Source organism: Equus caballus, chromosome 8 (assembly GCF_041296265.1).
Source record: "Equus caballus isolate H_3958 breed thoroughbred chromosome 8, TB-T2T, whole genome shotgun sequence".
Taxonomy (NCBI): Eukaryota; Metazoa; Chordata; class Mammalia; order Perissodactyla; family Equidae; genus Equus; species Equus caballus.
The window spans coordinates 81364182-81388166 of NC_091691.1; the positions used below are offsets into that span (position 1 = coordinate 81364182).

Here is a 23985-nt window from a genome sequence, read left to right on the forward strand (position 1 = left end):
GAGCTCATATCTCTGCATCCCATGACTTGCGGTTGGGTGCTAACACATAATTATCCTATATACTCAAAGAACAACTGGTTATTGGTTAGCATTTAATAAATAGTGGATTGAAATACTACTTATTTGAGAGATAACTAAACAGTTCAAAAAATGCAGAGCTAATGACATGGTGGATGCCTTTGAACATATTACCTCTGCACACCCCAAGTAGTCCAACTGAAAAGTCAACTTCAGGGAAAAAGTTGAGATGATGCCCTTAAACGTTTCCAAGTTCCCTAGAATGCCTTTCAAGCTTGTAAATTTCATGGACTTCTCTGCTTCATCAAAAAATTCCTTAGGCCACCTGTTAAACTCATTCCTGCCTTCCACTTACAGAGTATCCCAAGTAGTCCACAAAATTTTCTCCAAAGAATGATAGAGTGGGCCCATGCCATAGTACAGCGTACCTGAAAGACTGGATATGCCATGGAACACCAAACTTAGAAGAGCTATTTCTGCTCAAGAGCCAAGGACCATAATAATGTGGAGAAAAGGAAACAGAATATGGAAAAAGAGAAACAAAAAGAAAAGAGATGGGTTGACTTCATCTCTACACAGTCCTATTCCACGCTGAGCTTCCGAAGAAGAGAAACTTTATAAATCAGTCCCAAGTATGCAAAAATCAAAACAGAGGAAAATAACTTTGAAAAATATTTAAATAACTATAATAATCACAGGATGAGAGGAAAAAGATGGTCACATCAGGGCGAATTTTTAGACTCTTTTAACTTGGTTTAAAATGGGCAATAAATCAGGATTTGACAAAGAGTTAATACTGAGTTCAGAGAATAAAGACAAGTTCTTCCCCATAATTTTCATGGGGAAACCAATGCAATCCACGTAAATCAGTTATTTTTAGAGACTCATAGAAAATTAGATGCTGAAAGAAATTAATGAGATTTAGAACTAGGTTATTTTACAAGGAAAAGTATCTTGCAAACGACTGTCACTCAAAGACATAATAAATACACCAAAGAGAATATTAGTGATATGTCATTAATGTCTCTTGTAGAGTATTTAGAGATCAACTGTAAGAGGTCCCTGTAGTCTCTCTCACTCCAGCTATTAATACTGTCCGCCCTACTTGCTACAAAGGGAAGGGAAAGGGGAAGTGTGATAAAGTGTTATGGTTTTACATGCCCACTATTTGTTTATTTATTTTTACTTATGATACCCAATTATAGTGTATTTGGAGTCTATTGATAGAGTAAGTGTTAAAAATGTTACCATTAGTGATGTTTTTATCAACCTATGGGTTGATAACTCAAAGATCAGAAAATATAATAACTGGCAGCACATACTAAGAATAAAATCAAGCTTTGGGCTAAAGCAGGGTTTTACAACCTCGGCACTATTGAGCTTCTGTGCCAGATCTTTCTTTGCTGGGGAGGTAGGGGCTCTTCTGTGCATGCCAGTATGTTTACCAGCATCCTTGGCCTTCACACGCTAGACTCCAGTAGCATCTACCCCCCCAAGCTGTAACATCACAATATGTCTCCAGATATTACTAAACATTCCCTGAGGGGTAAAATGGCCCCAGTTGAGAATGACCGGGGGAAGGGTTTACGTTACAAAAAAATAAGACAACAAAATTTCCTCTATATTAAAATTCCAGACTCCTGGGACTATTTCACTCTGTGGTGTTAAGACTGTGCCTAAACCATGCCAGACAGCAAGGACTGTATCCTATTTTTAAAAAGAACTCTGCCGAGTCATTCCAAACTTAAATCTTCTACAACAACCCATTCCAAAGCTTAACCACGAACTCCAATCTCCTCAGTGATTTTGTATGTGTATCTGTGGCATAGTAGTGATTAGCTGTGGGAATGTGTTGTAGAGGCTGAAACTGTGAAGGGACTTAAAGAATCAAAACTGGTGACTTGACAGTTGCTACTGAAATGTGTGGATTTTAAGCTCTATAATTACACATTCTATTATAAGATAGTATAAAGTGATGAAGGCAATAATGTTTCTAAAAAGTTTCACCTTTAAAGACATACTAATTTGGCCAATTTTTACCCAAAATAACCCAAGGAAAGCTCTCTTCTTTTTCTCAAACTATTCCTTTGCTCAGTATGGGACTGGCCAAAAGCTATGGATGACAATTGTAAGGAACTACCCTTCTTTTCAAGTGAAAGGACATGAACTCCCTACTGCGTACGCAAATTATTCTCAATCAGTGTCAGATTTTTAAAAGACACTTCAATAAGAGATTTTCTTATGGTTAAATATGAAATTACAATGATTATTAGATACAATAATACAACAGTTTCTCCTTCAGTGAGAAAATTCATTAGGATACATTACCAGAGACCTAATTCATTTACCCTTTTTTAAAACAAAACCCCTAATCTCTTAAGATCTGCCAATTTCAAGTGAAGAATGAAAACCTTGTGTTTCGTGATGGGTAAATGACATTTTACAAGTATAGCATCTGATACAACCTATTGGGTTACTCCTTCAAAATGATCTTTTTTCCTGGTTGATAATAGTGTTCTGCTTCAGCAAATTTTTTTTCTAAAAGGACTGCAGTTGGTTTCCTTTTTAAAATTATACATTTTGTGCATTTGAGCACATTTTAAAGATACCTCCCCCATGCAGTGAAGTTGACTGGGATAAAATCAACTCAGATCAAAATGTTAGAATATGATAGAGAAAGAAAGAAATCAATATAGGAGGGAAGAGAAGTAAATGTCAAATAGACAACTCTTAAAAGGACTGAAATTCCAACCTATTAGTATAGTGTCCAAATCTTTTGTCACCAAAATTTTCTTTGCTTATAGGACACATGTAGTTTTGATCATGAGTCCTTAGAGAAGTGGAAAATGATGATGGAGAAATAAAAATATTAGCCAAGAAGAAATTCTAGTATAATTATAGTTGATATTTCTCTAAGCTTTCAATCTAAGACTTCCAAGTAGGAGGTGGGAGAAGAGGAAATTTGAAAGTAATTCATCTGCTGTTTACTGAAAATGTGCTGAAATTTGAGAAATGTTGTGATTTACAAATTCAAACTTGGGAGAAGATATAAAAAGGCCAATTCCATCTCTGTCATCTGTTTCTCAATAATGGATAAGCTAGTTGACCACACAGTGTCTCTGTCTCCAGAGCTAACTAAACAGGTATTTTCAAGCATATCAGAAATCTTAACTTCTGGAAATGTTTTAGGTTGCCAGAATAGGATATAAGTCACCTTTTCTTTTTTCTTTTTTTTGAGGAAGATTAGCCCTGACCTAACTACTGCCAGTCCTCCTCTTTTTGCTGAGGAAGCCTGGCCCTGAGCTAACATCGTGCCCATCTTCCTCTACTTTATACGTGGGATGCCTATCACAGCATGGCGTGCCAAGCGGTGCCATGTCCGCACCCAGGATCCGAACCGAGAAGCGGAACGTGCAAACTTAACCGCTGCGCAACCGGGCCGGCCCTAAGTCACCTTTTCTATATCTCTGGTGGTTGAGCAAAAGAAAGGGAAGACCATAGGAATCCAGAAAGTACGATTTCCTACATCCAAACAGAAAAAGAAACATAAATCTGGGTATTAGGAGAAGAAAAATGGAAAAATTACAAGATGAAGAGGAGTGATGTAAGTATCACTGAGGACCACTGGATTTGTCACACCCTTTTGCATTTGCAGGGTTAGAGGTTCATACATTTTTTAAGCTATTTTATTGCACAAGGGACTCAGTTCCACATTATCTGCATCCCAAACCTAACTCATGATCTAGAAGTACTCTCTCCTCCATTTAACGAGGGACTTAAGTTCATAAGTGGATTCTGAGGCTAGAAAAACATCAGATGAGTTGCTTCCTCTGGGAGAAAGAGACATACTAGGATGGAGGAATGTAGGTGATGAGTAGAGTAGAAACTTCAATAATGAAAGAAAGATAACATTCTACAGCCCAGCAATCTTCAATTAGAGAGCAGCAAAAGAGAGTATCAGGGGGATATTGGGCACTGTGGAATTAAAGCTAAAACACTGAAAAGTGGGAAGCTGATAGAGAAATCCCATGGTTGCTGTCACTGATGGGACTGGAGAAAACATGAGCTCTTTCCTTCGGGTGTGGCACACCAACTCAAAGCTGTGCCAGCAACAAGAGCCACTCAAGGGGAAATGGAAACGCCTGTGGGTGACACACATCACCCACCCTCAAAGTCTACTCACTGTCACTCCACTCTGCCCCCTGCAGTATATCCTTCAAAACTACACACAGCAAAAATACAACAAGGAACCGCTGTAGTTGAGATTCTGCAACTCAAATAGTGTGTATTTATGCACCAAAGGGAGCTGACATGGTGATAAAGTACAGAGCAAAACACGATAAACAGAAGAGCAAAGACAAAAAGAATCTGGAAGGGCTTACAAAGGTGGTCTGATTTAGTTATGTCTTTGATCACGGAAACAATACAACTGTAAGAATAATGTTGTGTACCATTTTTATATTCATTTACAGAGTCCTTGTGTACACGCATAGAAAGACAGAGGATGAGATTTAATAAAGTGGCTGTGTTCTCCCCATTACCAAGTAAATCTGCCTTACCAAACGCTCGTGTGGATGCAGGCTGCAGTAGCTGCTAGACTGTGGAATATGAGAAGAATTGCCCAACATTCCTCCGTAGCCAGGCTGATTCATCCCACTGGAGGAGCTCCAAGGGTCACTGCTGTGATGGCCATCTGTAAAGGACAAAAAAAACCATGACTTTTCTGAGGCATTCAGCCTCGCCTTATAGAATAGGGTTTTTTCACATACTCGAAAATGACTGCCTGGTGTGTATTCATCTTTGTGTTGGTTAGCTGATTACATCAGAAGATAGTCATCATTATTTTTTTCCCAAGTGGCTCTGTATTGCCAAACAAATATAAATATTGAACATAGTTAAAGTGTTCTTAGTAAAAATTCCAACTGTAAAAAAGGACAACAGAACACATTTCTACATAGAATTATGTCAAATCAGCAAGGTAGCTAATACTAAAGGAAAAACATTTCTTACAAATCCCCTGACCTCTTTTTCTATGAGAACTAACTAAAAGATTTAATTGTTCCTAAATTTTTGGGTGAAAATAAAATACTTGAGACATTACAGAGTTGATAAGTTTACAAATTTTAAAAGCATAGAAAGAAATAAGTAATAATAAAAAACATCTCAGATTGAAAAGACGATTTCATTCATGTAAGATAAATAGTAGACAGAATTAAAGTTGGAATTACACTATGGGATATAGGAAGAGGACTCTCAAATATATAGTTCTCAGTTTTTGTTTTCTTTTTAAATTTTTATTTTTGGGATAAAGTTCTATATCTATTTTATGCCTTCGGTAGCAATTCAAAGAGTACATGCACATATCATAGGTGGATATTATGTTATAGTCAATTTTGAGAACCTCTGGATTTATATTATTTATAAACTATTTAGAAAGTTAAAAAGTTTAAAAAGAATCAAAGTTAAAAAGAGGTTTAAAACTATATCGAAATTATCTGAAGTATCTTTTAATATCAAGTTCATCTTTGAAAACATTCCTACAGATTTTTTTTTCATTCTCTGAGCCTATTGGCCTAGGGGTTACTATCAGAGATTGCTATTGTTTGGTTTGGGTTCCTCAAAATAAGAGGTAGGCGAGGGGGCAGAATCTATGTTACTGCTGAATTTATTCAATTTTTCCCTCCTTCAATAGTTTAACAAAAATTATTGAGTGTCAGATATATACCAGGTCATCAACTAGGTGTACACTGTATGGCAGGTATTATTTCCATGAAAAGAAGATTATATTCACCATACATTTTATTTATAAAGGCCTTTTGAAAATTTAGGCAATAGGCAAGTTAAATCTAGCACTATATTTCACAAACTTTTTTTTCACTGTGGTTTTTCTTTGTTTTGTTTTGTTTTTTTGGTGAGGAAGATTGGCCCTAAACTAACATCTGTTGCCATTCTTCCTCTTTTTGCTTGAAGAAGATTGCCCTTGAGCTAACATCTGTGATCATCTTCCTCTATTTTATATGTGGGACGCCTGCCACAGGCTGGCTTGATAAGCGGTGCGTAGGTCCATTGCCTGGGATCCGAGCCAGTGAACCCCTGGCTGCAGAAGCAGAGTGCACAAACTTAACCACTGTACGACCGGGCAGGCCCCTTTCACTGAGTTTTTAAATCCAGAGGTGAGAGTTCAGAAAAACTGGAATAGTTTCAGGACAGAGAGGAATAATCTGTAGATTTCTTTAGAACTATGTCAGCAAACTCATGTCTGTGATTTTGACAACTTAAGAATTTTAACTAGAAGATGGAAATTAAAGTTAAAAAATAAGAAGTCACGCAGTAGTGAGTTTAAAATATGCTCCTGACAGTCTCTGAATACCTTTCACCTAAACTGCATGCTTCTTCCAGACCTAAATTCTCAGGGCACCACACACCCCTCAAGGAAGAAAGTCGGTGTGAAATGGGATCATGGTGTGCTGTTTCTGTGATCACAAAGGGAAAACACGGGACTCTCAAAAAGTGATTACTCCATATACTTTAGATTTAGCCCTGAGACTGTGGAAGTTTAAACGTCATCTTAAATTCAAAAACGAAGTTCAAGACCACTAAGATTTCAGATAGATGGCATACATGACAAATAAATTGAGATGATATATCATTGAATAACAGTCTCCTGAAACACTCCGACAACGTGATGCACTATATGGAAATACATTTAGGATTTGTTAACACAGAACACTCTACTCAATGCAGACTTATAAAAATACATATTTTACATAAATTATGCTTTTCACAGTAAATTAATATTTATCACATCCCATGATCTTGGCATAATGTTGTTTTGAAAGAATAGAATTAGATGTGTGCAAATTATTTGTGCTCATCATAAATGTCAACTCAAAATTTTTTTCTTTGCTTTTTGGGTATTCATGTGCAGAAAAACAAATCTGTTCCCCACGTTTTGCATGGTCTGCTATGGGGAAGAGACTATTGTTTTAATCCACCTGATCTCCCCGGCCGTGGGCACAATTTAAACAGGCCACCTTCCTGTAGGCAGATTGAAGAAATCTATCCTTCTGTCAATTTTCTCAATCAGCTCTGAGTGACGAACCCTTGAGTTGACAATCTCTATAAGCACCAGTAACACAGTTTCTCTGACTGGTCACAAAGGAGGGAAAGCTGATGCCAGAGACTGGCTGCTGTTTATAGGTGAAGGGGAGAAGCCTTTCATCATGGTACAGAATGCACTCAAGTGACATACTCTGCTGCGTCCCTTTGAGAGTTACACCTAGGACAGGTCACAGAGATAAAGGATCCCTGTGAACACGAGCTCCATGACGTGTGGAACAAATTCTCTCTGTTCCTAAGGGACCCATTCGATTCAATTTTATAGATTTTCCATGGAATTTCACATGTGAACTAACAACCTAAAAGAGCTAACACTCTGAAGGGAAAGAAAATAAATCCCTTTTAATCAGAATGATTTTGAGTGTGTCCACTGTAATCTAAGCAAGACACCAGGCTGCTCCCCTGGCATTCACTGGCGCAAGGACACTCCCCCTCCCTGGCATGGCCCTTCCTAGAGGAGCATGAAGAAGGAAATCCCATGGCATTTTGCCAAGGCACACTCAAGCAAGGTTTTACACCAAGGCAAAAAGAGTTAAGTTCCACATACAGGGGTTCTTGGTAAATTCTATATCTAAATTTCAGAGTATTAACTTGGTACAAGATCATCACATTTTGACTATAAGTGGCAGTAAGTATCAGTGATGGAGCTGCATCCTCCGGACAGTCTATTCTTACAAGCAGCTGCTGTCATTTCAACTATCCCAGTCTTTATCAAGCAGCAGAAAGGAGCTGTGCTACTAGTGGCAGGACTACAAGCTCATGGGTCACACATCCAAGTGCATTTAATTAAACAGACTGGACAACTAAAAGAACAAATACACTTTATCCACCAAGAAGCTGTAATTTTCTACATTTGGTCAGGAAAAAAGCTGGGTCTTTTACCCTAAATCAGTTAGCATGTTGGGATACAGCTTCTGCTGTGTAATGAAATGATATTCCAGTCTTCAGATGGGTCACTTCATCTTAAACGGGCCTCTTGTTCATACCTATAAATTAATTAGTTGCTGAAAATTTTATGTAGGGTTACACATAAGGACAATTTATTCCCAGTTGGCTAAATCCAAGGACGCTCAAAATACACATTGAACCAAAGTACACTTCTAAACATACATACAAGTTCTTCTTCGGGATGGTGAAGATGATACTGAAAATGATCAGTCTTGGAAGACCATCCCCGAAGAAGCATCAGCTCTCAGTGAAGCAGACCAGTCCAACCTGAACTCACTATTGCTCAAGGGCCTTCAATTTTAAAAAAAGTAAAGTTTTAATTAATTAATTTACTTTTAATTAATTTGGTTCCTAAGAAGAGCACGACCTCCGATATTTTACACCGGCCTAGAGTTCCATTTCTCGGGTATCAGTTCAGCAGCCTTTTGCCCCGTATATGATATGGAAAGACCCAGGAAGACTCTGTCCAGGGGATTTCCCCTAGAAGAGGCAGCATCTTACCTTGCATGAAGAAGGAGCTAGGGAAAGTGCTGGCTGCTGGTTTCGAGGAAGGGTAGCCTGGCGAGTCCCTATTGTAGTCGGCAGTGCTTGCTGAAGGAGCATAAACCTGAGGGAGAAGAGCCAATTTAGTTTGCCTGCTGCATTGACCAAGCATCTCAAGGTCGATTACTTTACAAGAAGCAGGTACCAAATGCTAAATTTCAACCATGGCCATTCTAAATCTGAATAAAACCTAGAAACACTGTCCCTTTCAGAATACAGAAAAACAAGTCCCAAGAAACTCCTGAGTATAGTTGTGTGAATAATATTTTCGAATCACAGGTAAGAATATTGCAAACTATGTCCAGTTGTAAATATAGTATATAATACCCACAGGGTTGCCCTGGGAGTCCAAGCATCTTTTTTTTTTTTCCAAACATAGATGGCCCAGGAGCACGTGAAAGGTAAAAACAGAAAGACATGCATCAAACTTCTCCCTTCTATTCTACCTTTCAATTAAAATTTTCACTTTTGAGAGAGAGAGAGAGACAAAGAGAAAAATGAATGCACTATCCAGACCACAGAAAGTGACAAATATATCTTGGAATATTAAATTCCCATAGTGTCAGTTTTTTGCAGAGATGCATGGAAAAGTCCATTAAAAGTATGGATCTACATAGACCACCAACAATCAGTGTGTGTATATGAAGGGGGGGGAACCTTCATTTATAGTTCTTATTATATTTGTGTGTGTACTAAACTTAAAAAGTGTGCCAAAATCCTAATTTACTTACATTTGTTTACTAATACTCATGAGACTTGGGGAACTGGTTCTTTATAAAAATAGCCTGTTTATTTTCTTGTTTATGTTTCCTTTAAAGAAGACAGCATACTAGAAAAACATAAATTCATAAGGTATAGTTTAACTTTAATTGGTTTCCCCCTTTGGCTTTTCTGCTGAATATAATTTTTTTAAATCCCCATTTTCTTTTGCTCCAAAAGTTTCTCTCTCCAGATGGTCGGAGAGACTGAAACACTGTCATCCTCTTGATGAAAATGGATACCTTCCTGCCTCCATTTTGAAGCAGGCAGCAGCTCACAAAATTGGCAGTGAGCCTACAGTGATATTCACAGGTCACAGGAAAAGAAAGAGAAATTCACCAATAAAAAGGCGACTGCAGGGTTACCAAAAAATAACTCACCCTCCCTTTTTTTTTTTACAGTGCACAGTGAATAAACACCCTAAGAAAAATTACATAATTGCTCTCAGAACACCATGAATCACAAACTAAACATTAATACAAGGTTTAGGATTTCACAAAGGATAGGTCCACAGAGACAGATGTGGGAAAATATGCATACACATACATACATCAAATAAATGCTACATATGCCCCACGATGCCCTTGAAAATTGGGAAGTCCTGGAGATTGAACAAAACAAAAACAAACCACAAAATCAACACACACGTTAGAAAACAAGGATTTTTCCTAAGTCATGGAGGGACATCAGCCCTATATTTCATGGGCTATCTTATTTTTTAATTTTATTTTTAAATTGTCTTCACATTTTAAATGTAGGAACAGCTATTGACTTCCATTTCCACAGGACTTACAATAAGGGAAAATTTTTTTCAAGTATCTTTAAGAGACAAAGAATAAAACTTAGGCTAGGAATTCCAAAACAAATCAATACCCTAAGTTCTGTCAGGCAAAACCCAGTACTTTTTTGAGAAGTACACAACTAACAGTTTGGGGAATAGTACTAAATGTATTTAGAGAAGGTATCGAGACTAGGCTAAAAAGATGAAACAAAACATTACCTTCCAGGAAAAGGGGAAATTGAAAAATTAGATCATCTCATTCTAATGACAGAATGAGCACGTCTATAATATATCTAGAGGCTATCGGCCTGACAGCTATTTGGCCTGTCAGTATTAACACAAGCTAAGTATACTATGTATTACTCTCAAATTCCAGAAATCAATATATTTACCATAAAACTGAAAATAAACTCTGACCCAAATTATTAAATCACCTTATATTTTAAAACAATTAAAACCAATTCTTTTAGGATAATCCATAGTTTTATTTTAATTACATAGTCTACTAAATTATCCTCAAACATGAATATTATTATGTCAACAGCATTTAATGGGACCTAACGAGGTTCAACTTTTTTCCCAATTTGGGTAGAATTATTTGATATTTCTTTAGGGAGATAAGGACAAATCATTGGTAAGTTTGCTCATGTATAAGCAAGCTACTTTAACTATGAATTATGATCAAGCTCAATCTGAGGGTAAGATCATTAACCTTAAATTAATAAATACTGCCTGCATGAAAAAGAATATCTACGGGGTTATAAAGTTTTTAGGACATATTTTACTACACAGTTTCTATTTTCTGGTATTGTAGCCAAACGAAAACTCTTTAGATAAGATGAAAGTCTTTGTTAACAAGAAATGGACCATCGTTTACAGCTTTTTTTAAAAAGGCAATTTCTGTATATTTTATAAATTTTCTTTATATCACAATTTATGGATCAGGTACTGTATTATTCCCTTTCCATTTATATACTTCATCTTTCTTACTTCAAAAGTTATTTTTAAGGTAAGCACTATATATTTCTTTATATAAACAAACATTGCATAGAACTATTGAACTTTTTAAAGTAGAAGGAATCAAAGAATTTATTTAGTTCAACCCCCCACACTTTAATTATAAGAAAATTCAATAATAGAATGGTCAAAGCAACTGCTTAAGAAATGCAACTTAGTCAAGATATACAACTATCAATTGCTCTTTATATGCCACTATTTAATGGTTACTTTCTTTAAAAATGGTGGTAAAGGTATAAGACAACATTTATGAAAACAGAGTGGTCGTGATGTTCATGCTTCGGTTTATCCTTAATGTTTTAATCTTTAATAACCTGGATGGAACTGCTTCATGATTTTTACTTCAGTCAACAATTCTGCCAATTTCCCAACCAAAAGACTTCAAAGTATGGGTTTCAGTAAAGTATTTAACAGAGAAACTAAATAATAAAAGCTCACATCCATTTAATTTTAATTACTACTATTCCAGGTAAATAGATGACTTACACATTTGTTAAATAAGATACTGTTTTATTTAACAGAACAATAACAAATATCCCAGATATCTTCAAATAGCTGGAATCATTTTTAACAACTAACACCAGAAAGTTGGTCCGAGAAAAACATGAAATAAAAATCCCAAACTGTAGCTCAATGTATTGAAGAGACCCCACCAATGAAACATGAGAAAAGTCCAAAGGGAAACAAAAATCTCCACTTAGTTTTTCTCTGATAAGGTGGCTTAGATCAAGGTGACTTTTGGCATTCTGACTCCTCCCACAGGAGTAACTAAGGAAGGATGAAATTTTTGTTGCAAAACTGGAAATGGGGAAACTTGACCAAAGCTCACAGGCTCCAGCTCTTTTAGTGAATATTTGTTGAATAAAAGTTTCATGGAGAACCAGTAGGAAAGCATCGTTAACATTCAAAATTAGCACCATTCTCTTTCTCTTACCATCCTGAATTTAAAACATACAAAATCAGGCATATAGAAATTCTGAGTTTAACAAAGCTCTCCAGGTAACACTAAACCCTGAACTGATACAAATAAAAAAATGATTTCATTTGACATATTTAATTTTTGCTGTAACTTGAGAAGTATTACTCCTGTACATTTGTGGTTCCATCCAATGTCCTGACTATCCTTTGTGAGTCATCAAAGGAGCAACAAAATGACACGTTCTTTCAAATAGAACATACTAGAAAAGAAGAAAACCAAGCAAACACACGCACCAACAAACAAAAGGAAGGCAGTAGCATGCATAACCTACCTTCTCCCTTTGATGTTCTCATTTTTATCTGTCTTGGCATATCAGTTTCCATTTATGGAGATTTAAAAAATAACAATGATTACATTTGTTTAGGGCCTCTTGTGGAACAGTTTTTGTGCTAGGAGCTCCATATACATTATTTCTAACCTTCATAATGGTCATACAAAATGGATATTATTAACAGTTCCTATTTCACAGGGCTAATGTATCGTAGAGAGGTCAAACATATTGGCCAAAACTGGTCTGAGTCTAACTGACAGTTCTACTATTTATTAGCTAGGTAATCTTTATTACTTTAACCTCTCTGGTCTTCAGATTCCTACCTGTAAAATGGGAATGTCAGTACCTGTTATGCAAAGTTCTTCTGTGAATTAAATGGTATAATGTGTAAGGCAACTAGAATGATCCCTGACACATACTGGGTAAACAAAAACCACCAGACAATAGTGTTACTGTTGTGCTATTGCTTTTATTATCTGGACAAATGTGACTCAGGAAAGCCGAACGACCTTTCCACATTAAAAGTTTATCAAGTAGGAAAAGAAGGATTTGAGCCAGTCATCACAGTCTATGTTCTTTCCATTAAAAAACCATTCCTAGCTCTTAACAGGCAAAAAAGAAAGGAAAAGGTAGTTTAACTAGCAACATGAGGCTAAACTATGGCCATAGGTTATAGAAATATTCTTGTGAGGTCTCATAATTACCTTTTAAGAAAATAAAATGTAATAAGGCATGTTTAGAGTGAAACCAACATATGCTAATATTACTTGCTTCCTGAAGTGAGAAGCTGAACTCTGAGGGGTTAAAGAGAAGTGGGTCCAGATCATGTATCAAGAGGTGTGTAACTGAGCGGGGTTGGGTGACAGCCACGGTAGACCTTTAACATTCCTTAACATTCTTACTCCTTAGTGATGCTGCAAGTACCATCTGAACATAAAATTTCCAAAGAGAATCAGTTCAGAATAACTGAGACATTGTAACTGAGACGTTCAGACCCTTAAAGAGAGTTGCTGTATGCTCCAAGATGAGTAGAAAGGAGCAAAGCGGAATTATGCCTCAGGCGCCCAAGTTCTGGCCAGGCTCACTTAGTTGCTCAGACCTTGGGGGATTTCACAAATATTCTAAACTGTGACAGTGGTGCCATTGATGTTCACAGACCTAGGCAAATACTTTGATGCTGAGAAGCATCTAATGGGGAAAAATACTGGTAGGCAATCACCTCACACTTAGGCAACTGGGCTGGACCCTCAACTCTCACGGTATTGTTTGAAGGACACGATCGCAGCAAGAGAAGAGAATGGCTCAGGGGCATTGATACCTCCACATTCAGAAGAGTTAAAAGGGACACTGTAATTGTTCTATGTGACCAAGTTAAAGGGATACTGCTAGCTCATCTAGAAAGCAAAGGGAAGATGTTCTTAGAAGAGACAGCCTCCAGAGTACAGAAATAGATTTGGCAGGATAGAAGAAATTGCCCAGCTCTGGAGCCAGACCAACGAGGTTCAAATTCTAGCTCTCACAATTAGTTGTGAGGGTATAACAAAGCAATTTATCTCTCAGAGTCTCAGTTTCCTCATTTGTCAAATGGGACTATTCTTGTGAGAATGAGAGATGACATATGTCAAGCATAATTCCTAATCTGTTGTAGGCGCTCAACAAATAGTATTGTTATTTATATCTTATTGTAAGTGCTACTTATTGCTTATAGTTATTTTTAACATATCCAGAATATCTGTTCAATGTGGTAGCCATTAGTAATATGTGGTTATTTGAATTAAGCTTAATTAAAATGAAACAAAGTTAAATATTGAGTCCCTCAGTCATATTAGCCACATTTCAAGTGCTCAGTAGCCACATGTGGTCGCTGGCTACCATACTGGACATCATCGACATAGAGCTTTCCCACCATGGAAGAAAGTTCTATTGGAAGTGCTGGTCTAGAGTTACGCTTGTCCATGAAGAGTCCTATGGGGCCATGTGTGTCACCCTCTGTTAGAGCTGCTATCTGTATAACACTAGCTCATTTAAGACTTCTTGTTCCCTTTAGGCTGCAAAAAGCAAGAACTCTTCTGGTGGACTACTGGGAGAGGCAAATTCTAGGCATCCTTGGTACCTCGCACACACAACTGGTGTTTAATAAATGTTGATGTTATCGAATGGCAGGACACTTAGGTTTTAGTTTTACTTATTATTTTCAGAGTCCCTTGTCCTATTACATATTTCTTAAAGTCTTTTTTTACACCCATCTGCCAAAATTCCTGCAAATTATACCAAGTGGAACACTGGGGAAAAGTATCTGTGATCCAGGTTTCTGGATGTGTGTAGGTAAGAAACTCTTAAACTGCAGTTTTGTCCTTGGCCCCTCGTGTCTTTGGCAAAGGAATTATAGTTAGACAAGGTGTGACCACTCTTTTTAGACAATAACAGTTGAATGGATTTTCACCTTTTCTGATGATCCATTTTCACGTCATTGGTAACTGGGTCCCTCTCTTCTACTCTATCTTCATTTTTATTACTTTTTCTTTTTTAATCTTTTTATATCACTTCTTTACAGATGTTCCTTCCCTTCTCATGCTACTTCTCTACTTGTTGCCTTGTCCTCCCTCTTGCGATCATATTTTTGAAGCTCAAATAATCAACCTCATTTTACAAATGAGTAAAAGGAGTAGGTTAAAGCACTTACCCTGGGGCTCCTGACTTCTCATCTAGCCCTCTTGGCATTCCTTCTAAAGTCGTCTTTAACTTTATAACTTAAATATTCTAATGGGCAGTAAAATGGCACAAAAGCTTAATAAACAGATTCAAGTAACAGAGTTGAGTGAGTTATTATAAGGTTTAAAGGCAGTTAATAATGCTCAAGGGCATATAACAGTAAGAGAGTAAACAATTCAAGTGTGCAAAAAAAACAAAAATAAAAGCAAACTACAGGAATAAAAATCATTCATCTGCTATATTCTCAGTATGTATTATCAAGTCAAGGAATATTTGCTAATGGAAGGAGACCCTACTTCATTTCCCAGTGATGGTTAAAGGGCAATTTGCATTATTATCACATAAATAGGAAATCTGTTTAGAGATAACATATAAATGTTGCAGTACATTGACAAATAGATGGATGTTTAATTATAAATGGAAAAATTTCAGAGGTGTAAGCTGTGGAAATTGTGAAGTTTTTATTTCCCTCGAAAGTACTTGAAGCTTTTAGAGGAATTAACCCAATAGTTCTAAGTGCCCTAAAATAACTCCCAGTAAGAAGAGTTTTACTCCTCAAACTGTCTTTATTGGTAGTCTGAGAAAAAAATTACAATTATCTAAACATGCGTAAAATGTAACATTCATGTATATGATACTCATATTTTATTCCACTAACAAGCAATGACCTGTCTTTACCATATCGCATCACAAAAATATATGAAAAAGAATATGTATATGATCCCCCTAAAAGAAACTGCTTGAATATGTAATATATTTAGAACATAAGTCGCTTTGAGCACACATCCAAACACCCCATCACAAATATCACATATAATTTTTCCATCCTTCTAAATACCAGCCGAGTTTTGATGATCTGTTCATGAGTAAATTAAATCTGAAGCTAAGTCCTATAAATGAATTACAGCCAAGAGTTTTATCCTTCTCAGCCACCAAATTTCCCTTTTCAGTGTTAAGATGTAGTAAAATTGTAAGAATCTTAATTCCCTTCTTTGTATTTTTATCAATCAAATTCTGTAAGTGAAAGATATCAAAAAGACCCAAAAGAAAGCAACAGGAAGGAGAAGCAGGGACCTGAGTGGTTCACAATGGATCAGGCGTTGCATAAGCATGCAGGGATGGGCAGACTGCAGGCAATGCATTTCTCTACCAGCGCACCCAGCCTGCAACAAGCTCAGTGAAACAGTAAAAACGAGAGCTGGACCCATTACGAAGTGTGTGTCTCCTGTTTGCCACCCACCCCAGGAACTACAAAAAACCTGGCATTCTTTATGGGCAGGCAGCTCTGCCTTGTTCTTTCTTGCCTTCAAATAAAAAGGCAAGGACATGCTTATGGTTTTCTTCCCTATATAGCTAGTGATTTTTCAAATCTCTAAATCAAATTTCAAACTCTAAAAAAAAAAGAATCTGTGTGGCCTTTGACATGTATATAAGTTTACAAAGAAGAAAAAAAACTCTGCTTCAATTTAAAAAAAACTAAGAATCACTATTAATTGTATAATAGTATCATTTAAATCTACATAGTGTCCTGTTATTTTAGAAGTATTTTCAATGTGTTATAATTGCAAACCTGAGGCAGAGAAACTGCCAGGAAAGGTATGATTGGGCTCACTCTGCTATGATATGGATATATCACAGATATTAAATCATACATATGAGAGACCAGCCCAGTGGTGCAGGGGTTAAGTTGGTGTGCTCCGCTTCAGGGGCCTGAGGTTTGCTGGTTCAGATCCTGCGTGCAGACCTACACACTGCTTATCAAGCCATGCTGTGGCAGGCGTCCCACACAGAAGAACTAGAAGGACTTACAACTAGGATAAAAAACTATGTACTGCGGCTTTGGGGAGGAAAAACAAGAGGAAGACTGACAACAGATGTTAGCTCAGGGCCAATCTTCCTCACACACACACACACAAATCATACTTATGATATCTAGATATAGATAGAGAATGTTTGAGATTTTTAAGCTGTTTTCACATATTATTCTACAACCATCTCAGTGATGTATGCAGGGAGTTGCCAATTAGAAACAAAGAAAAGAAGTAATTTATTATGAGATCATAGCTTAACACTCTCCAGAACTGGAAAAGGACCTGGTCCCTCCCAATGCCTGCCAGCCCCAAGCTCTTGTCACAGTTGGCATGACAAAATGATGACAATGATAAAAATAGCTAACACTTTACTTATGATATGCCAGACACTACTCCAGCAAAAAAATTATACATATACTCATTTTGTCTTTACACTAACCCTACTGTTTTATAGATAAGGAATCTGAGGCATAGAGAGGTTAAGTAACTTGCTCAAAGTCACAAAGCCAGTTAAGTGGCAAACTGGGATTGAAATCATGTAGTCTTCTTTCAGAGTTTGAGCTTTAATCACTCATCTGCAACATTAACTTAATAACTATGGATTCTCTCCATGATACACATGGCCTCCTACCACAACCCAGCTTAGGAGAATCCTGGATCCCATATATTTCCTGGCCATTTAGCAGCCCAGGGCCTGAAAATGCTGTTTTGCCCAAAGAGAAAAACACAAGATGATCTCAGAGGGGAGCACAAAGGAGGTTCTTGTGTGCTGCTAAAAGAAGGACTATTCATCTGTCTTCAGCCACGAAGTTGAGCAAAGAAGCAACAGGTATTAAGACTCCTGTTTAATGGTACTAAAGACAGAAAGAGGTTAAGTAATCTGAAGAGAATTACACTGGGGTTTAGTGGTGAAACCAGACCCAGGACTAAATACCAGGACACTAAACTGATAAAAAGCACCATATTATTACTTAAAGCTCTCAAGTGAAGTGTGAATATAGTCCCGTCTATATACTAGCCTCTGGCTCCAAATACTTCTTTTTATTTTTACACCTGCATGTCGCTTGCTCTTGGCACTAACTGAGCAGAGCTGTATGTTTGCTATTACTTTCAATGTGGTATATCACAGGAGTGCCCACTGCCAACACTATGAGTACCTTGGCCCTCGCTGAGAAAGACTTAAACTGATCAAGTTACACCTGGCTAAAGATCTCTTGAAACACTTAATGCATAAAATTTGGTCCAGGTGAAACCTGACTTCTTCCTGGTAACATTCCTTATGTTCCTTATTCACATGGGAATTGGCTTCATCACCAGGCTCAGGATTGACACACATAAAAGTTTGGATGTTAAGGGCATCACAACTCTTTAATACGTTCTAAACCACTAAGTTGTTTCCAAGCTTTTATTTATGGAATGCTCATCAGAACTTAGAGGTAATGTGAAGAAGAATGCAACATTACTTCGATTAATTATCATTATTTCTAGTTATCTTAAATCTTAAGTAGATGTAACTAAATTATTTCTATCTCTATCTACAGCTATCACATCAAATTCATGATTGTCAATTTTTTCTAATGGGACATCTACCAACTCAACCCTGTTTTTTCCTCTTCAGGAAACAATTATTTGCTTTTCTTAGAAGACAACTACAGTTTCATTAGGAGGTGTTGGAACATCAAAATAGTGTTGGTTATATCTGCCAATAAATAGCTTTGTGACCTCTGAAGGTATTGTTTCATCACTTAAGTGAGGGCAGCATGTCTTCCAAATGAAAACAAATTCTATGATTCTATAATAACAGAGAAATTAATTTTAGGTTTGTTCCAATGCTGATTATTGTTGTTTCTTCTATACCCTATTGAATGCTAAGAAGGTCTGCTGAAGACAGTCAACTGCAGAAACAATAAGGTTAAAAAAGGAATTAAGAAAAAAATGTGCAGGTGTACTGTGTGTGTGTGTGTGTGTGTGTGTGTGTGTGTGTATTAACGGAAACAGAAAAGGCTCAAGTGGTTACTAAGTGCATACATGCATGAACGAATAAATATATCACACACAAGAAACACATCAAACTAAGAATAACATCATAACACAGAGAAAGATGAACATTCATTGGTTCTGCAAAAACAAGATTTTCATGCATTTCACCTCTTGATGTGTTTTAGGGCTGAGCTTTCTTCAGAAGGTGGACACAATTACCTATAATGGTCCATATGTCAGGGGTCTAAGAATACCTTTCCCCACCCTCTTCCCTTTGAACTCAAGTCCATAGCTTGATACCTGAAGCCTAGAGCTGACATCCTTCACTGCATGTTAACAGGTGTGTCTTTTAAAAAGGGATCTAAGCTCAAAGAAGTTTGGGCACCATTGAGGTACACAAATTAATTTCATCGCTGCAGACCTTAGTCAATGTACTTTACTGCGAGGGGTGAAGCCTACGTCCTGGAAGAAATTTCATGGACACAAAACCACTTTTCAACATATCTCCAATGATCCCTCATCCTGGGAAATACTGCTACAGTCTGTTAGCCGTTACTGCACTTTGATGCGATGAGGTGTCAGATCTTTTCCCAAGAATTAACTTTTAAGAATGAGAGGAAAATGGAGAAAGGATGAGAGTACAAAGAGGGCTCTACAAGAAGGGAAAGCAGCACCAAAGAAAAATGATGATTACTTTATAGTTTGACCTTGTGCAACCCTAAACGTGCCATTCTTACTCCTTCAATCCCAAGTGTCTTTAGTGCTTGTTTGTACATAATGATAACAGATAGCCAGAGTCATCATTCCTAAATACACATATTCCTTCCCAGGAAGCAAGAGGGATTAGGAAGAAAGTTGTGCTGGACAAAAGCAGAAAGACACTCTCAAGAGCAGAGACCCATGAAATGATAGCGAGACCAAGATCCTAAGAGATATTGAATAGACAAGAGGAATACTCAAAGAAACAATTCACAAAAGGGGATATGTCCTACTCTATATACCTTCTTTGACCTTGAACTTAATTGTATAAAAGGAAATTTGGTAAAATTCTATGATTAATCTTTATAAAAAGTTTGTATCTTCACAGTATTTTAAATTACAAAGACTTTCTGCATCCGCTACCTTATTTAATAATCACTTTGCAATAGATGGCCTATCCAAGCGATCAACCATCTCCCCCATCTTATACACTAGGAAAGAGAGGCCAGGACAGGGTAAGTGCCTTCCCTTCCCAGTAGTCACATGACCCCATGAGGACAGGAGTGGGGCTACATCCTAGGTCTTTTCTCTCCAATCCCAGGTCAGAATTATTAGCACTTGATTAGAATATCCTTCCGAATCACCTACAATCCAAGAAATCTGGAGATCAAATATTCATATTAGTAAATGAGATCTACTAATGAATGCTAAGCAGAGTTATAGATGAACTCTGTGCTGTGCTTTGAAGCATCAAGCTTAACTCTGGGGGCTTCAAACAGATGCCTTCATCTTCTGCTTACCAACACAATTGTTAGGAACAGTGAGTTTCCAATCTGGCAAAGTTGTGAACAGGAATCACTGCCATGGTACACTGTAAAATGATTACCGCATCCTTCCTTTCACAAAGCTAAAACAAGTAGGAATTATCTTTTTTCTGTCAAAACATATGGCCCTAACGGCTTTCAACTAAAAACAAAAGCATAAAATAATCACCAAATGTATGACTCTGTGGCACAGACTGAAATGAAAAGAAAAAAAAAAAAAGTATGCCAATTGTCAACAACTACGTCCAATCAGCCACCTCGCCATGACCCATTGAAACACCTGCCCCTCCCCCATGCCCAGGGCAAACTTTCAGGTAAAATTGGTCAAGAACATCACTGATTTAACCCATAGAGCAGAGCTTCTAGTTAGCACACGGCTAGTGCTTTAGTACATTAAATAAATACATAAACAAACAAAAAAAGTAAGAAATAAAATAAAATAAGGAAGCCAGAATTTTCATCAGGAGCTAGTTGAGAGAGTTCAGATGTGTAACAAGCCACTAGAAAATGTATGAAAAGGGGAGTAGAATTTTGTACAAAATGCTTATGCAAAAAACAATGTAAGGGGAATTATCCCATTAGAAGACGGTTATTCAAAGAAAACTTCTTAAAGGAGGTGAGGAATTAATAAAGCGCAATAATATTCTTGAAATGGGACTGGCCAACAGAAGAACAAGTAACCAAAATAAACAGTTCATATCTTCAGGAACATTTAAAACGTAACTAAGTTAACTTTTCAAATATTTAAATTTCAGACATTTCTTTCATTTGATCTAATTTTTCTTAATTTTAAAGATAGATAGTTTAACGATCTGCTACTCGAATATTCTTCTGGAATAAGAAGGGTGTAAATAAAAACAACAGTCATTTCTTTAACAATAAAAATTACAGTAAGAATGCACCTTTGATTTCTTTCCAAGAAATAAAATCTTTGATAACTAAGTTACTTGGTTCAATCAGTTTGAATCGTCAGAACAGAAATGTAAAATCCACATGACTGCTTAATATTAAGATAAGGGAAGCAGTTTAAAATTCTCAGTGTTGATGAAATTAACGAGAAAATGTTTTTACACGAAGAGGATCACAGCAGTTTGACATAATAAAAGGCTCAGAATTTCTTTTTTCTTCCTTGATAAATTCGTATCTAGTGAGAACTTAAGAGGAATATACAGAAAGGTGAAAAAGAAGCAAGGGATGTTTCCGTTTCCTCCTCTTCCTGATGGAGACACAGCCATCAAATATATAGTTCTTTGCTTACATAAATAGGACACATCAGGTCCTCTGTCTAGAACTTACTAATCTCTAGATAGAGAGAGAGTGTGTATAACATGTATGTGTGTGTGTGTGTGTGTGTGCACGCGCATGCTTATGTATATGATAAAATTAAAGGTTTATAAAACACAGCAGGAGGGGGACAGGAAGAAACTGCTTGATGGGTATGCGGTTTCCTTTAGGGGTGATGAAAATGTTTTGGACCTAAACAGATTTGGTGGTTGCTCAACAATTTGAATGCACCAAATACCACTGAATTGTTCACTCTAAAATGGTTAATTTTATGTTACGTAAATTTCACCTCAATTAAAACAAAACGAAACAAAACACTGTAGCAGACTCATAACTTATGTGTTGTCCTTCATAAATATTAGCAAGGGCCCATCTGTAGGGAGATCGTATTCCAGTAGCAGAGAGGACCAACAATGGGCCATATTTCTTAAGCAGTAAGCCTTGTCGTCAGTTGCTAGATGGAAAATTCAGGTAAATAATGTAGCCCTTATTAGAAGAGGCTGCCCTTTCACTGAAGCAAAAACTGCTCTCTCACCAAAGTCACCCACGACCCCTTTGTTAGCAAATTCACTGCTTTTCACTTACCAAGGAAGGAAACTTGTGATTCTCCCTCACTGCTAAGATGTCTTAAGTGAGCTAATCAGCTATAGATAATGGGCCCTAACGTGCTCTAAGGAGCAGGAAACCATCTTTTGAGTTTTGATTCTATCATTAATTAATTGACCACAGGTAGGTCATTTATCCTCTCTCTCAATCTTACGATATTTGTTTGGGAAATATAGCTCATAACATCTGCCGCTACATGCAGATGTGGTACAAATAAACAAGATCATGCACTGTGAAAACACCTTGAAAAAGTAGGGACATCAAAGTATCTAACTTGTATGGCATGTTCTGCACCCTAACGATGCCTAAAATATTTTCCGGAGTGATGAGTCTATATTCTTTAATGGAAAACTTAGTGATGTGTGGACCACCTATTCAGCGCTGTCTTCTAACACGTACAAATAGGAATGTGTGCTAGTGGTGTTAATATATTATTGACAGGATTATCAACCAAAAGACTTTCAGGAAAGAATGAGCTCAGTAAGTTTTAATCACATATATTTCATCTTCTAAACTTTCCCAGCATTTTACTCTAGAAAGTTGTAACTTTTAGCAGGTATGCAGGTCTTATCTCCCGTAAAATACTATGGGCTCCTTAGGGGCAGAAAGTATGACAGAGCACTTTCAATACAATGGCTTGCCCACAGCAGGGGCCCAATAAATACTTACTAAACAGACAAAGGAAACAGCCCAAGTAAAAGAGGACCAATTCTTTCCTTCACTTACAAAGTTTACACAGTAGACTTTTAGTGTTGAAGTGCCTTACAGAAGTATACAGCAGGTATCTTTGTTGAGAAAAACTGTCCTCTGAAGCCTCACGAATGGCTTCTTTAAAGTATTCTACTTGAGGGTGAACCTCTGGCCTCACACCAGGAAGAAGATGTCATATGGAGACAACACAGAAGTGAAAGATACCATATTGCAATTCCACAGATGTCCAGTATTGGATGTGTAAAATTTCTCAAGGAACTCATCCATGTAGAATTTACGAGTATCTCTAACTTGCTATATTTGTGATATCTGTTCCTTAGTTTCTGTGTCCAGATTTTAAAAATAAAGATTGCCTGAAACTACAACAAACAGAGTTGGACTATGACTGTAATTTTCCAAAAAAGATTGAGAAACAAACAGAAATCACAGGCAGGTTAAGACCACACATCGCCTTTGATGGTGTTTTTTACTATTTTGATTTGATGGGAACTCAAAAACAAACTGGACTGTGATAAGGAGGCGTAACACAGAATGCACTCAAGCTGCGCTCACCACTTAAAAAACTCCCCCTTTTCATCTGCCATCTAATTCCTCCTATTCTTTCATGGATCTGTTCAGGTTCCACTTCATCTGATTGGTCTGTATGGCTCATTTTGCCCTTTGCATGTCTTCTAGATGTGTTGCCATCTTCTGTTTTATATTTATGGTCTATTTTCTCAAATATGTTCCAATCCCCTGGGGGGGGGTGTGTTTCATTCTTTCTCTCACCCTCTCTGTCTGGTAGATAAGATGCTTGACACTCATTTTCCAGTGAGGAGGATGATGACGATGACGGAAAAGCATCTTGCCATGCCCTGTCTCCACTTGTTTACCTTCCTTCCACACCCACTATTCCAATGAAACTGCTCAAGAGCCCCTGGATG

The 23985-nt window shown here is 37.1% G+C and overlaps 1 protein-coding gene across 50 annotated transcripts in view; it reads right to left on the bottom strand.

The window, feature by feature from the left end:
* TCF4 (transcription factor 4) overlaps positions 1-23985 on the bottom strand; it is a 344026-nt gene that overhangs the window by 42524 nt on the left and 277517 nt on the right. For all 50 annotated transcript variants that reach the window (XM_014727825.2, XM_070275681.1, XM_070275697.1 and 47 more), the window contains 2 exons: positions 8587-8692; positions 4578-4711 (listed from right to left, as the gene is read on the bottom strand). In XM_014727825.2, the coding sequence (XP_014583311.1) occupies positions 4578-4711; positions 8587-8692 (240 nt within the window). The remainder of the gene's footprint in view (positions 1-4577; positions 4712-8586; positions 8693-23985) is intronic.